This window comes from Molothrus ater, chromosome 4, assembly GCF_012460135.2.
Source record: "Molothrus ater isolate BHLD 08-10-18 breed brown headed cowbird chromosome 4, BPBGC_Mater_1.1, whole genome shotgun sequence".
Lineage (NCBI taxonomy): Eukaryota > Metazoa > Chordata > Aves > Passeriformes > Icteridae > Molothrus > Molothrus ater.
In genome coordinates this window covers 65,899,434-65,914,501 of record NC_050481.2, presented here as the reverse complement: position 1 = coordinate 65,914,501, position 15,068 = coordinate 65,899,434, and the positions used below count along the sequence as shown (strand labels likewise).

Genomic DNA, 15,068 nt, shown 5'->3' with positions numbered 1-15,068 from the left:
CCTGGGGAAGGCCCCTTCAAATCACATCAGCAAACCTAAAAAATCCTGAGTGCATGGCTTACTTCTGTTGAGTTCTCATCTTTACACCACACCAGCTGCTTGAATTCTCGTTTTCCTCATTTGACTGGTGGAGGCCACAACAGGCAGCCCAAGAGTGTCAATGCAGGCTGCAGCTACAAGACCAATAATCAATCTGCTGTCAGTAATTTATGATTTAATTAAGATATCACAGACATCACTGTGTCCCTGAAACATGAGGTTAGAATGGTTTTTCCCTTATTATGAAATACAGTAAAAAATATGAAAATTAGAACTGGAAGAAGATAAAGTAGCCAGAGAAAATGAGAGCTGAGGAGTTTCCTAATGACCTGATTCAGCTGATAGCTCCCCATGATTATGCTCAGTTGCTGCACAAAGCTTTTATGGTATTTTGGAGTTTATTATCCAGCATAATGAAACTTCTGTAAATGCATTTTTTCCACATCACTTCTGAATTGACTAACACCGAATTCAGTGAATGACACCCTGGTTTACCACGCAATCTTTTCTCCCACTTTATTTTCAACCAGACAAATGTGTTTAGAGAAGACACTGTCATATTTGAAAAACATAAAACTGGGGAGGATTATAGCCAAGCTTCACAGAAACTGAGTTCTGAAAACATCCCATCCAGCATACTCTAAATGCTTCCATCAAATTTCCTGCCATTTAAAAAATATGCTAATCTCAAGCATTAATGGAACATCTTCAAATGGTGAGTGCATCTTAAAATAACCTTACCAACTGCTGAAACCTCAAGTCTAGATACATTTTTGTCTTAGCAGCAGCTATGCTAATTCTCTTCTTGCTGATAGGATCATATGACCAATATTATTCTTAAATAAACCTAGAAGGAAAAAGCTTTAGCTTACCCTTACCTTCTATGGAGGCTACAAAAAACCTTTTAGCAAGTAACAACCAAATCAGTGTTGCTCAGTTGACCTAAATATTAAAAGATATTTCCTTGTACTTGACTAGGAACTTGACTGTTGTTGTGAACAACATCTTTTACAATAAAATTAGCACCACAGGTCACAACAGATGATGGAGCAGGTGCAGCTGAACACTCAACTAATACTTGAAGGTAACTGGTTCAAGGGCCTGGTATTTTAGGTGTCATAAAAGAGAAAATATTGGCAACAGTGTCAGCATCTCTTGTTTCTTAAAATGGTCATCAGTAGATGAATATCGGAGTAGGGTTTTTTGAAATCAACTGCTTTTTTCCAGTTTACACTTTCTTACTAAATTAGTTTTTATTTTCTCAACTCATAATCCTTTAATGCTACTGAAAGGACATAATTTAATTGAAATGTAATTGATTAAAAAGGAAATACATCATTAATAGAAACCACAAAAAAGCATTATGCATATATCAATGGGGAGAACAAGGTCATCTGGTTTTGGATGCAAAATCATTAGGCATTACTGCCAATCTACAACTCAGATTATACTCCTAATGTCAAGGATATGATGATATCTTGAATGTGTTCCTATGTATAATTTTAGCCCTCCCTCCCCCTGCTCTGTCCTTCACAGCCAAGGAATGCTGCATAGAATAACTTCTCTAGAACGTCACAGTTTTCAGTACAATTACATAAAATACGAGGTTCCAGCAGTTTTGCCAAAAAAAACTTAGTTTGTATCAATTTGTAACTCCTTTACATCAATTCAAATTTGTAAACCCCTTTACATCAATAGCAAAGTAGCCCAGCTACATTAAGTATAAATTTATGGACTTTCTACAAATCATGAAAACTCTGCTTCTACTGTTTTATGAAGTCTGTATTTAAAAGACAATTCAAGGTTTATAAAACCACTGGCATCTGTAAACCTGGCAGCCTAAGTCAGGGTCTGTCCCATGCCCCAGCTACATTTGAAAATTTTCCAAAAGTCAAAAAAGCCACTTGTACTGCAGAAGGAAGGGGGGAGTATTCAGGGGCCTTTTAAATTAACTGCAACTAATAAATCAACCTCCTTTTATGCTGGATGTAATGTAGTTCAATTGTAACACCAAATTAAAGGAAGATTTTCAACAGAAAATATACCTCTGTGCTCATGGAGAAATGCTGATAAGCTTTAATTTCTGTACCTTGTGGCAGTTCTGGTCTATGGAATTGCTGCAAACAGGCAAAGAATTCCAGGAACCAGAGTCCAGCTTTGATAACACAGTAAGCTCTGCCACACTCAGACATCAAGAAGAAAAAAAAGAGGAGAAAAGATATTACCTGGATCCAGAGCAAGGAACTGCACAAGGGACACAAAAGACAGAATGGACACAAACAGAAGGCAAATTAGAGGTCACAGCTACTCCAGACTGAGGAATCAGGGGCAGGAATACCCTAACTACCTGTTTAAACATGCTTTTTAAATTAAATATCTCATTTTTGGAGACAAAATATTTTATTAGATTTTTAAGTAATCTGTGTTGTGTATGTGTAGTCACATATAGTCAAAAGGAGTTTTAAGAGATGCATGAAGTTATTAAAAATAAGTGCTCCAGAATGTAATAGTGGTCTCCTGTATGTGCCAACTGGGCTCAATTAGCCCAATTATTAGTTCAAATCTTTTCTGCTAAATTAAACATTCATAATTGACTAGTATAGAGTGAGCCTAAGCTACCTTCTTTAACTTTGAACTCTATCTTCCTATCAGAAAGATCTCTCAAATTTTATCAATGCAAAAGGATTAACCTGCCTGTAAGTTAAAGCAAGTTTAAGCTAAGTTACAAGTCTGCCTTGTAAATAACTTTGAAAGAGAGCTTTTAAAACTGCATAAAATGCAAAGTTTTTATCTAGAACAATCCAACAAACTTCTTTCAGCAAATATGTTTTCCAATTAGATGGAAATTTCCAGGAGCTACAAGTCAAACATCCCTCTGGAGCACTTCATGGCTCAGGAAAGACCACAGCTTGTATCCAACAAGCCTTTGGCACCACCAGGGGAGCTGACATGAAAACCCCATTGGCATTTCTTTTAAAAAGGAAGAATCCACAATTTCAAGGCAGGGCAGGAGTGTTTTTCATGAGTGATCCCTTAGTAAACTGCTAAATAATTTTAAACTATGTGGAAAGCTATGATTTTTAGGAACATATTTGCAGGTGCTTCCATTCATAAAAGACTAATGCAAATAAAATCAAAGTGAATGGAACAGAGTTGAAGATTAAATTAAAAAAATAACTTTTGATGCTAATGAATTTCAGTGGAAATCCACTTGTGTATCACCAAGCAAAAAAAAAAAATCACAAAGAATAATTTAAGAAATATCAGAAAACCAGGAATGAAACAAAAATTATTTTATTTCCTCATTAGAAAAGGGAAGCAGAAAAACAAAGAAAATGAGACTCAGAATTTCAGGGGAAAAGGCAGCTAAAGACCACATTTGACTGCAAGACTACACACTATCAGATGCACCAGTGCCTTTCTGGAGCTGCTGTGAAGTTTCTTTCACCAACTATTTCAGGATACAGTCATGTTATTGATTACTGTAATCACAAGGAGTCTATAAAATAACCACTGATTTATGGTTAACACAGATAAAAGGAAGCACTAAAAAACTAAAACTCAAAAACTAAAAAATTCTTCACTGGATGTTTTCAGCTCCGGAATGAACTTCCTTTCACTTCCCTCCAGCAACATCTTGGATAGGGGGCAAAACTCATCTAATCATCTGACATTTTGAGAAGTTTCAAAGACTGACACACAAAAATTAAACAGGAAAGGATTTTGTAAACTTTAAGATTATACTAACAAACATTTCAGAATTCTAGTGAAGGATTAGGTACCAAAGAAAGTTCAAACCAAGTTAGCATCCCTTTCAAAAACAACACAATTTGATTTTATTCAGATACAGCTAAGAGATAAGGGAAGAAGGAAGAAAACATGGTCTGGAGGTATGATACACTGTTTTTAGAAATATTTATTTTAGGGCAAGTTTCTTAGGAGACTAGAGGGGAAGTGTCAAGGACACGAACAGCCCAGTGATGGGGGCACTCACCTCAAAGAGAAGGAACAGTTCATAGTTTTAAATCTCCTTCCAAAACTTCCACACACAGAAGCACTGGGAACAGAGAAGCTTGAATTTCCCTTTCTGAGTCACTACTGAGCTTAGTTATCCCCTTTTTTTCCCCCAACACAGTGAGTTGAGGTTGCATTATATAGGCAGCAGCAAACAACACAGAAAGGGTAACAAACTTCCCTTCAAAAAACTAATCAGCTTTGGATTGATGATAACCTGGAACAGAAGGTTTCCCTGCTCCTGGGAACACACCTTCACCTATTGAGGAGCCACTGTTTGGAGCAATGCTTGGAGAATCAACTTTAAGGCTCCCTGCTCTAGGGAGGGAACATGATTTGGGTCTGGTGATGGACATCACTCCCTTGGCCAAGGAGTAATGAGGTGGCATTTCTTATTTCTGTCTGCAATATCTGAGCACCTTTCAGACAGATTTTCAAAGGAAGCCAAGCTCACCTAATTGTGTCTGTCCATCTACCCACTAGGCCCTCCATAATTAAATATTTAACTCACCAGCAAATTCCAGCTAAAAGCTGCCAGTAGTCAAGGAGAATTAAAAAAAGGGCAGCAGATGAGAAGGCAGACACAAATTAGAGGCTGTGCCCTGTGAGAGGCTCCAGTAGGACATCAGCAGTAATCCCTTCTCCATGACACCTTCCAGTCTCCTGACACAGCCTCATCAGCACACAGGCAGCTGGGAGAGGTGTGGGACACGCTCTGCACACCAATTTCTGCAGCAAAGCACCTCCTTCTGTGCCTCCCTCTTTCTGCAGAACAGGCTCCAGCTGCCCGTGCTGCCTGTGAGCACAGGAGGCTTCTGCTGGCTCCACACCTGCCTCCAAAAGAGCTCCTTCAGTTTGGGGATCCTGCCTTGTCTTGTTGAGGATCCTGCATTTGTCACAAAATGCACACAAAACTGCTCAAATCTGCAAGAGGAAAGAAAATTCAGAAGGTCAGGACTTGGAGCAACCTGGTCTCATGGAAGGTGTCCCTGCCCATGGCAGAGGGGTTGGGATGAGAGGATCATTAAGGTCCCTTCCAAGCCATTCTGAGATTCTGTGATCTTGAAAGTGTGCAGTATACTTGAATTTCATCCATGAAGCACAAAGGGATTTCAAGGTGCTGATGATTTTGGATGGGTTTTGAAGTAGTGAGAAACCTGCCTTTCCTGTAACTCCTAACTCTGGGTGTCTACATCCTTTTGCAGATCTGGACTGAAGCATGTTGCTAGGCTGCCAACAACTGCCAGGCAACAAATCACAGCACACAGATTGAAGCCACGCTTACAATGCAATACATTGAGCATGTTTTATTGTTAAGAAATCAATAATCTGCATTGCCATAATAAAATGTAAAATGTGATTATGTTTTTCCCAGGGGGTAGAAAAAATAAGAATAAAAAAATCTGTACATCATTTTTATTGCCTTTCCAAAGTGAAACTTATACATTCATTCTTCAATCTGTTATAAAATCAAATTAATTTCCACTATTAATGAACAAAACCTCTCTCGTTGCACATGTAATCAAGAGCGATACTACTTCTTTCCGAGCTCCTTTTATTCATTGCCCCGCCAAATTATTAAAACAAAGCAGTTACTATGGTAACTAATTCATTCTCTGCATTATTATATTGTTTCCAAACATCACTGTCGACTCACTCTGACTTACATGCCCTAAATTCCAGTTTGAAATTCTAAACTCCTGTCTTGTTTGTCAGAAAAGCCCTTTACAATCTATGCATTCATGCAGATAAGGATAGCTAGAGCACAGCTGTTTTTGTTTATTACAAGAAGAAGTAACTGTTACTAAATTATTTGAGTTTGATAAATTGCTGATGCCTGCATGGAAGTGAAGGGCAGCACTCGGGAAACAAGCATGGGAGTCTGTGGAGCACTGCACAGACTGGCAAACACGACCATCTGCAGGTTAGCTAAACTAACAACAACAACCAGAAATGACTGGCAGATGTTGTGGAAATTAAGCTACACCTGCCTAAGTGGTATTTGATACCCAGGAAAAAACCACATGCGTGTGACTGATGCAATCTTCAAGACAGAAAGGAACAGCAGGGAACAAGAAATAGTGATAAAATTGCCTGGGAAAAAGTTTTCTTAGCACTTAATAAAACTATTTCTTCTAATGTGCACTCCTTGACAAAAAGAGGCATTTATCGTGTATTTAATTAAAACTTATAATTATTCTTGATTACCTATTAGCAGGAGTCATAGACTAATTGTATTTGAGTGTCATTATCTAGCACACAAGGAAACTTTCTGAAAAATACAGGTAGGATCAAAAGAATAAAGAGTCTTTACTCTTCATCATTTGCTCTCCTACTGCCATTGCCTGTAATTTTTGGTGTCTTTTTTTGCTGTGTCTCCAGTTAATTGGCAGAATGAAAGGTTTGAAAATTCAGTGCATGGGAGGATACTTTGAAAAATAAGCATCAGGGGAAAGAGAAACATGAATAATTTTTAACAGCTAATTTCTGGCTTTAAAAAAAAATCCCAAATACATCTGCTCAAAGTCGCAAGCAATTTAAATTTAGTTCTCATAGGAAAGGGTGGAAGAAGGAAGTTTTTTATTTAGGTATCTGAGCAGGGCCACAAACCACAGCAGAGTTCTGCATCTCCAGTGGTACCAAAGGGTGTGATTTCACCTGCAGCAAGTGCCAGGTATTTTCACAATTAGCAAAGCCTCATAGTTTAAAGGGATTCCAAGAGTATTACAACAGCCTGCTGCTATTTATATCCCAGAACATCTCTGACTGTTTTCTGTCACAGAAAAAGAAGAGGCAGAGGCAGCTTTTTTTTTTCTAACCTGGTACCTGACTTCAGAAGAGCAACAAGATAAAACAAGCACAGGTTTCCTAACTCCAAATGACCTGTCCATCAGACCACAATGATTTCTCTGATGAGGAGGGACATCTCTGCTGGGTACTCCCTCCATGCAATTCCTCCTGTTCAAGGAGGGGCACCCTTCAATTCAGTATTGACCTCCTGGAATGAGGACACGAGGATGGAGCAGCCTCCAGCACTAAAAGACTGTCTCCACTTTTATTTTCTTGTTTCCACTTGCATAATCACACTCCCATCCTGACTGCACTAAGGGAGGAAACAAAATAAAATCCTTTTTTGCATCTCAGACTGCACTTCCCTGAGGATGGGAACTGCCTCTGTGAAAGCTGAACATGACTGCTTTAATTAGATGGCTATGTAAATTTTTCAGTATGTTTACCTAGACACTAAATCTTTGTACAGTTCAGTTTTCCAGAGCACAGTGCAAAGCAACATCAGAGCATCTTCCCTGACCCCAGGCAGAAATAAGAACATAGTACCATCAAGTACTTTAGATTTCTAAAGCTTCTAAAATTTTTATCAGCCATGCATCTGCACTGTATAAAAGCTAAATATCTAGCCTGAAAATATTTTTATTAATGGAAGAATAGGAGGAATAAATTCTCTGGAGATTATTCAGGAATTAGAGGATGATGTGTGGTTATGTACTGGATTCTGACTCAAATATCTGATACTACAAATACAATTAATACAACCCTGTAAAACCAGTGTCATGCTATATTATTTTCTGTATTTAACACTGTGTTTGACACTAACATTAAGGGAAACTATTTGACTTTACTGCAGTGTCAAGATGTAACTTTCTGGATAGATCACAGCTGAACACAGCTGCTGTCATAACCAAGTGTATTTTATTTTAAGTGTATTTTACTTCAATATACCAGTCAAAATGTGACAACACAGATAAAATGCATGATGCTGGACACCACAAAATTGCAGTTTTTCTTTACAACATTCATAACTTAAATCAGTGACATGAACATTTCAGCAAAACTTAAAAATCTCAGACTCTTTTCTAAAAATCTCAGATTCTTTTCTCCATAGATTTTTCCCCCCTCAAATTTTCTTACTGAAGCAATGATTTTCATTAGCAGTTACTGTTTAGTATCACTTAGAGCAAAAGAGGCTTCTAAGCCAATTCCCTTTTCATACAACTTGCATTGTTACTGTAAGACCTCTGCAATATTGTAATACTTGAGTGGATGCAAATCCAAAGCCTGTCTAGGTGAAGACTGAGATGCAGGTTACTGCAGGAAGCCAAAAGAAAGCTAAAAACCACTTTGCACTGTAAATACAGATATAAAGGACAAAGCCAAAAACCAAACACAAGCCTGTGCATAAGCATTTCAACTCTAATTCTAATGAGATAAAGGATGCTTTTGCAGTAGGGTAAACATAACCCATATATACAGATCATTTTCCTTTGGAAAGAGGCAAAAAATCTTGTTGAGATTCCTGGTAGCATCATTTGTTATTTTATTATTTTAAAGTCAATTTATCTTAGTCCTTAGAATATGCTCTCTGTTCTTTGAAGGCAACTTTTATCTAATTCTCTGTATTACCACATGTTCAAAAATGCTTTCAAAGTTTTTACAAGCAATACACAGAAAAATAGTGTTGAATGGTTAAAACATGTTTGTATGCAATGAACCAAAGTATGCATTTTTATGTTAAAACACTTGTATCTGAATGGAAATTGATTTACTTATGGAATATTCTTCTATAGGTTTTTCATAGAAAACTCTGCTTGCTTAAACACTTTCATTTGCTACACTTGAAAGGTTTGATGGCTGTTCCTGCAGAAAGATTTTGGTAGCTTTAACTATCTAATTCCTAATTTAATTTATACTGCATTGCTACAGAGAAATGGAATTTACTCCAGTTCAAATGCTTATGTATTTGCTGAAGGCACTTAAGGTTAGAAAATCACATTTTTGCAAAGGTTAATTGGTACTTTATAAAGGAGCTACTTTGACTTAGGAAACAAATGATAAAATATTAGGAATCTTTTAGCTCCCTCTGCTGCCCTAATCCCTCACTAAGCCACCTCTGAGGTCTGTCAGACACCACGAAATGAGGCAGCCCATTAATCCCTTTTTAAGAAACATTTGGCATATTAAGTATGCCCAGTACAAATACCAGTACACAGGAAGAGAACTCTATAAAGCCCTATTTGATTTACCATTGCCTTTGCATTTTATTATTTCCTTTCTTTCTCCAGTATCTGTAGCAAGTGAGACATCGAAGAACACGTTCAAATTTGCATGTTAAGAAAACTGTAGCTCTTGTTCTGCAAAGTCTGACATCTGCAATTTCCACTTACAGAAAGAGCAAAGGGCACTCACTGCCTGGAAACATTTATCCCTCCTTCCTCTTATTTATAGATCAACTTTCATGGTACAGACCAACTTCAGTAAAAGATCCTTTTTGAAATTCAGGGAAAGCCCAGACCTTGCCAAAGTAAGCCATCTTCTTACTAATATAAGAAAACTCAACTGCCCCTGCAAGGGGTCAAATCCCAGTTTACATAAACTAGACAGGATCCATCAATGGTCATGAAGAAACACTTGGTATTTGTCAACCTGGTACTTCCCACTAGGTAAAAAGCCAAGCTATTACACACACAAGCAAAAGAAATCAGGAAAGTGAATATATTTTTCTTTTAATTAAGTCACTCTTTATTACAAGATTTCTCTATCAATTTGGAAAGACAACCAAATTCAATTCATATCTGATTTTTTTTTTCCCTCTGCATTCCTCCTGGAACCATCAATGTATTCCACATCAACTACAAACTGAAGATTCATCTTATTAAATCTCAAGCAGCAAAAAGAAGCTCTAAAAACACAGATGTTTTCTTATCAAGAATGCAAGCCCAGGCCATCTCCTTGAAAAGAAACTATTCATTTATCATGCACTTTTACTGTCCTTCAAAGTGCATCACACTTGGCTATTTGCCAGTAATCAAACCTTCCCAAAGAAAGGCTGCCCTTCATAAAAGCAAAGATGAGAGATTTTATCTGAAATTTCAGAAATTCATCCCATTAATAAGCACTTTCTTTCCAATTCGTGATCCTGGCCAACTCTTCATTTCTTAGGTAATAAAGCATCACTGTTAAAATAGCTAAAATACATTGCAACTTTTCTTCTGGGTACTTTTTAAAAAGATGAAGCAACATGCATATAAAGAATAACATTAACACTAATGCTGCACAAAAAGGAAAAATAAATTAGGAAATGATTGGATGAGCATTCTGAGTGCTAAGATGCTTTTTGCTTTATCAACACCAGAAGAAAAAAAAACAAAACAAAAAATCCCAACAAAAAATCCACACCTGTCTGGGGACAGACAGGGTCTTCACAGACTTGTACTTGGCACATGTTGCAGTCTTTGCTGTGTAAATATCACATGAGGTGCTCTGGGAAGAAATTACTGAATTGGGAAAGTCCTCTGAATTTTCCAGTAACATTTCCAGCATTGTGCTGTACTTTAATCCCTAAAACCTGTGCAAACAAGCAGGAAGAAATGAGAGAAGTCCCTTTCCTCCTCAACCAGGGTTCCCTAAAGCTTGGAAACCCACCAAAAGCAGTGAATAATAAATATATAGTGCTCAGGCAGCCAAAAATAATGTACTTAAAAATAATTCACAGTGTTCACCAAGCCCCTTGACAGACAATTCAGACATTCCCCCTGCCTGCAGCCACCTTCTGTTCCTTCCTGCTTCATCTATTAGCACCCAGCAAATGCAAGAGGAGTCAGACAGCCCAAGGTAACTGCCAAGCAATGGTCAGTAAAACATACATGAATTTAATTAAGGATTTCTAGAATGTAAGCAAATAAACAGCATTGTTTACAGTTTGTTACAATATAAAGCACAATAATACCTTAATTAGAGATAACAACTTTTCAAAATGCCAAAAACATTTTGAATTTTTCAAATTACCCACAAAATGAACACATTTTATTTTTGCACTGTGACACTTCCAACTGTTCTGCCAAATGTATACTTCTGTAATTATGCTTTGCAATCACCAGCATCACCGGAGAGGGGGACAAAGAACAATATAATCAGTAACTAATTAATCTTTCACATGTCGTGGTACCATTTATCTCCAAGGGAAGAATCCTAAATGTTATTTTACAAATTGTGAAGTGAGTTTCATATTAGCATCTCAGAGTGCCTCGAATCATGTCCTTATGCCTAAGCATAATTCACAGTTAGTGGTGGAAGTTAGAAACCAGAATTTAATACCTGGCTTTTTTAAGGGACAGCCTTCAATGGCAGAGCATTGAAACGTGCACAAAAAATATAATTGCAAACAGCTTTGGGATTAAAAGCAAATATTCAATTTTATATTTAAGAAATCATCAAAGGGAATCATAGGTACCTCAGAGACAAAATCATTTACTGAGCTCCATTAAGCTTCATTATGTTCAAGAATTCATGAAAAAATACATAGTTAGTAGTAGTTAGCAAGTTATTGCAGCCTATTTTTAAGTGAACTTGCAATAGAAATAAAGTGCATTTTTAAAATATTCTCTTCTTAGGGAAAGTTCCAGAGAAGAAAGCAATGCACAAACTGATGGACAGAAAAGCTGACCAAAAGATAAACCACCTTTAATAGTTCTACAGCTCACTACATTCCCTAAGCTTTGTAAAACATCACACAAATTGCTAAAATATAAAATATTTAGGTTGTGTCATGAAAGGTACAAGTATCAGAGAACAATTCTGCATAATTAATTTTTAAACCTGAACAGGATATATGTAGAAAAAAAGCCATTATAAAACAAACCAACCCCCCTAGTTTTTATCCCTTTTTACACTCTTTGAAGTCATCATCAGGGAAATGGGTTTACAAGCCTCAAAGAACATTTGAACATACAGACACACAAGAGCAGAACACAGCTCCAACACTTGGAGCCAAACTAGGGTTCCCCCAGCTGTAAAATGTCAGGCATGTTTCCATACCTAGTGTTTTACCCCTTCTCCTCATGATCATGCTCTGCCTGGCCTTCCCACTCTCTTTTTCTAACCTAGCTATTTGGTAAATGGGATTAAGGAAGGAAAAAAACCCCTTTTTTTCCTACATCACTTTTCAAGTGGATCAATTCCCTCCACTGCATGGCCAAGCAGATTTTACCATAGGATGGATGCAGTGAATTGTGCAGGGCAGGGAAAAACAAGCCAGACAAAAGAGCATCACTGGATGTGAGCACAAAGCCTGGGGGAAGCCACTGCTGTTTCAGTCCCAGTGGCTGCTGGTCTGTCACCTCTGTCCCTGGCAATGTTTCTTCCCACATCATCACAGACTTTTTGCCTCTTAGGTTGTTCTTTTGCTCAACATAATCAGCCCATAAGGAGGCTGAGATTGCACTGAGTGGTCTGAGCTGCTCTAACTTGCTGGCTGCCATCAGAAGGGACAGCTTTGTCATTCTTCTTCATACCTTGCTGATTCAGCTGACTAACACAGGCCAAAAAAAAAAGTTAATATTCTCCATTTTTTATTGAAGAGTTGGATACAGAAACTCTAGGATGGGGAACTGAGACTGGGAGCAGAGAAGAGGAGCATGCACACTCCTAGGTCAGTTCTAGCTGATCTAACAGCAGAGATGCACAGAAAGTGGGGCAGCCTTCCCAATTTCATCATCCTCTGCAGTCACTTCCCCATTTCTCTGATCATTCTCCAGTGAGCAGTTCTGGCCACTTGGCCAAGCAGCCTAGGTGGGACAGAGTAACAGTGTGGACCTGGTAACCATGGGTGGGCTTGGCCAGTTTTGGAAGACTGACAAGGAGATTCATCACCCAAACCAAACGTGGAGCTGCACCCTTTGATACTTGGATGAAATGTCCCTTTCTCTGGCTGTGTTAGGCTGAACAGTCCCAGCAACCCCACTGAGCTTTTCCAGCTGCCCCTTCCATGTCAGCTGAGCAGTGACTGGGACTGAGGAATTTACCCAAATGGAAAATACGCCAACAAAAGGTTTTACTACGAGTCAGCTTCTCAATGTAGCTCTTGGTAGAGTCACACTCACTTTGGCTCAAAGAAAGGGGTAAAAATCCATTGCCAGGGACTCCTCACACAACACAGCTGCTGGAAAGGGTCTCAAGACCAACATGTGGAGGAGGCAAAGGTTTCACCACCAGTTCACATCATTAGGAATGATGCATGTGCCCACCAGTCTGTACACTGTCTCCCATTGTGTCAAAAAGAAATTAACTATTCCCTTGCCTTTAGTGAGAAACAAAGATTTTAATATAAAAATTCATTTAGTCCAGACCATTCATTAAAAACAGTACAACTTATTCCTCAACCTGCTTTCATACCAGCTCTAAAAGCCCTTTTGGAGAGAATAGCAAGAATATGCAATTTGTCATTTGTGACCTGAAGTAAAATGACAGACCCAAATGATTACAAGTCCTTTCACTAGAATTCACACTATTTTTATTCATATTCATTTAATGTTTGGGGGTCTCCTGCAATTTTTGTTTTGTTTTCATCTGACTTTTTACTTTCTTTCAAGGATCAGATACAAGCTGTTAAATCAATCTACATGAGGCAAGCCTGTACAGAAAGACTCCTGAGAGCACTATGTGGTCATCTTGCCCTTTTGAAATTGTTGTTTTACACAAACCCACAATCTTTTATAGTGTTTGAGTAGAATGATGTAAAATGCTAAGATGAAAGCCAACTCAAATCTAGAATAGGTCACAGACTAGTTTCTCTTATTTTTCTAGATCTGTTTCCACCCAAAAACTAGCATTTGTGCACATTCAATATTATCTCAACAGCAACTACAACTCAATTAAAAATACCCAGAATGACCAAGAGAAAATATCAGTATTCCACAAAACTAACACAGTTAACATTAGAAATTGAAATGTCCAACCTTCAAATATGCGATCCAGACGTTGCCGCTTCACTTTGTGTTTGTCCATGAGAGACACAAAAGTGGAAGCTCAAAGAACGTCCCCACACAGCTTGGTGATGCTCTTCTCACACCAGGCAGAAATGCTCAGTCTTTTATAAGCTGTGAAGAGAAAGATAAACTTTAAAATACATCATTTTTAAAGCTTTTAAAGTTTATACATCATTTTTAGCACCTTTGTCCAGATGATCTGGAGATGATCCGTATGTAATCTAAAGAATTAAAAAAACTTCATGAAGTTCTTAAATCTTATTAGGTAAATTGGTATTTATTTCACAGCAAACTGTCCTCTAAGCACAGAGATACAAAGCACAGGGCACAACTTGGACCAACCAGTGTGGAAATGTTCCAGGACAGCTGCTGTTCTTTGCCTTTTCACTTCAAATACTTTTCTGCCTTTCCAATGAACAAACCACCAGCAAATGCAGGCACCTTGGGCAGGCACAAGTCCATATTCCTATAAATTGACAGCAACACTATCACCTGAGATGAAATTGGAAAGCCACAACTTTGCATCACAAAGCTCACAGTGAGAGAAAATACTTCTTTCACTCTTAACTTCCGGGCTCTTGATGATAATGAAATCCAGAGTTTCAGCTTGCAAGTTGAAGGAAACCAAGTCAAGGGGCAGAGACACAGGGAAACACATCCTGGTGACAAGAGGGAATGCCAACATCTCTATCAACCAAATGGCATTTGGAGCAGGTTTATGCATGACTAGGCAAAGCTCTTTGGCAGCAGATCCAGGCAGGCACTTTTCAGATTCTGTGGAGCTGGGCAAGGCAGCAGAAGGGCATTGCAACAAGCAGGCTGCATTTTAAGCCAAACCACTGAGAAATGGGAAGGGGGGATGGGGAGAGAAGAGGAAAAATCCCTCAATGAGAGCCTAATTATAGCAGTAGAATATAAAATGCAGGTGGAGCAAGTGGATGTGGTAAAACTATGGATACAGATGCTCTAAAAAGCATCATCAGAGCACCACTTTTATTCACTTTTCAATATCTGAGTAGACTTTGAGAAACAAACACAGAGCACACTGTAGTACAAGCACTGTGCACACTAAAATGAGCCAAATACTCCACCTCCCTGTTTCTTTTTATTCCTGCCCAGCAGCTTTCAACATCAGTGGATAGGATTAAATGGCCTTACAAATGACTGAACCTAGAAATCTGCTTGTTACTTTCTAGAGGCTGAACTGCACTAAAACCAAACATAGGCACATTTCAT

At 38.2% G+C, this 15,068-nt stretch overlaps 1 protein-coding gene across 2 annotated transcripts in view; it reads right to left on the bottom strand.

Moving 5' to 3' along the window:
- Positions 1 to 13,943, bottom strand: part of CTBP1 (C-terminal binding protein 1) — a 182,988-nt gene extending 169,045 nt beyond the window's left edge. Inside the window, exon 1 of one of the 2 annotated variants that reach the window (XM_036381728.2) lies at positions 13,803 to 13,943. In XM_036381728.2, the coding sequence (XP_036237621.1) occupies positions 13,803 to 13,851 (49 nt within the window). In that variant the 5' untranslated portion in view covers positions 13,852 to 13,943. The remainder of the gene's footprint in view (positions 1 to 13,802) is intronic. The other variant, XM_036381727.2, reaches the window with a different exon arrangement.
- Positions 13,944 to 15,068: the final 1,125 nt, after the last annotated feature.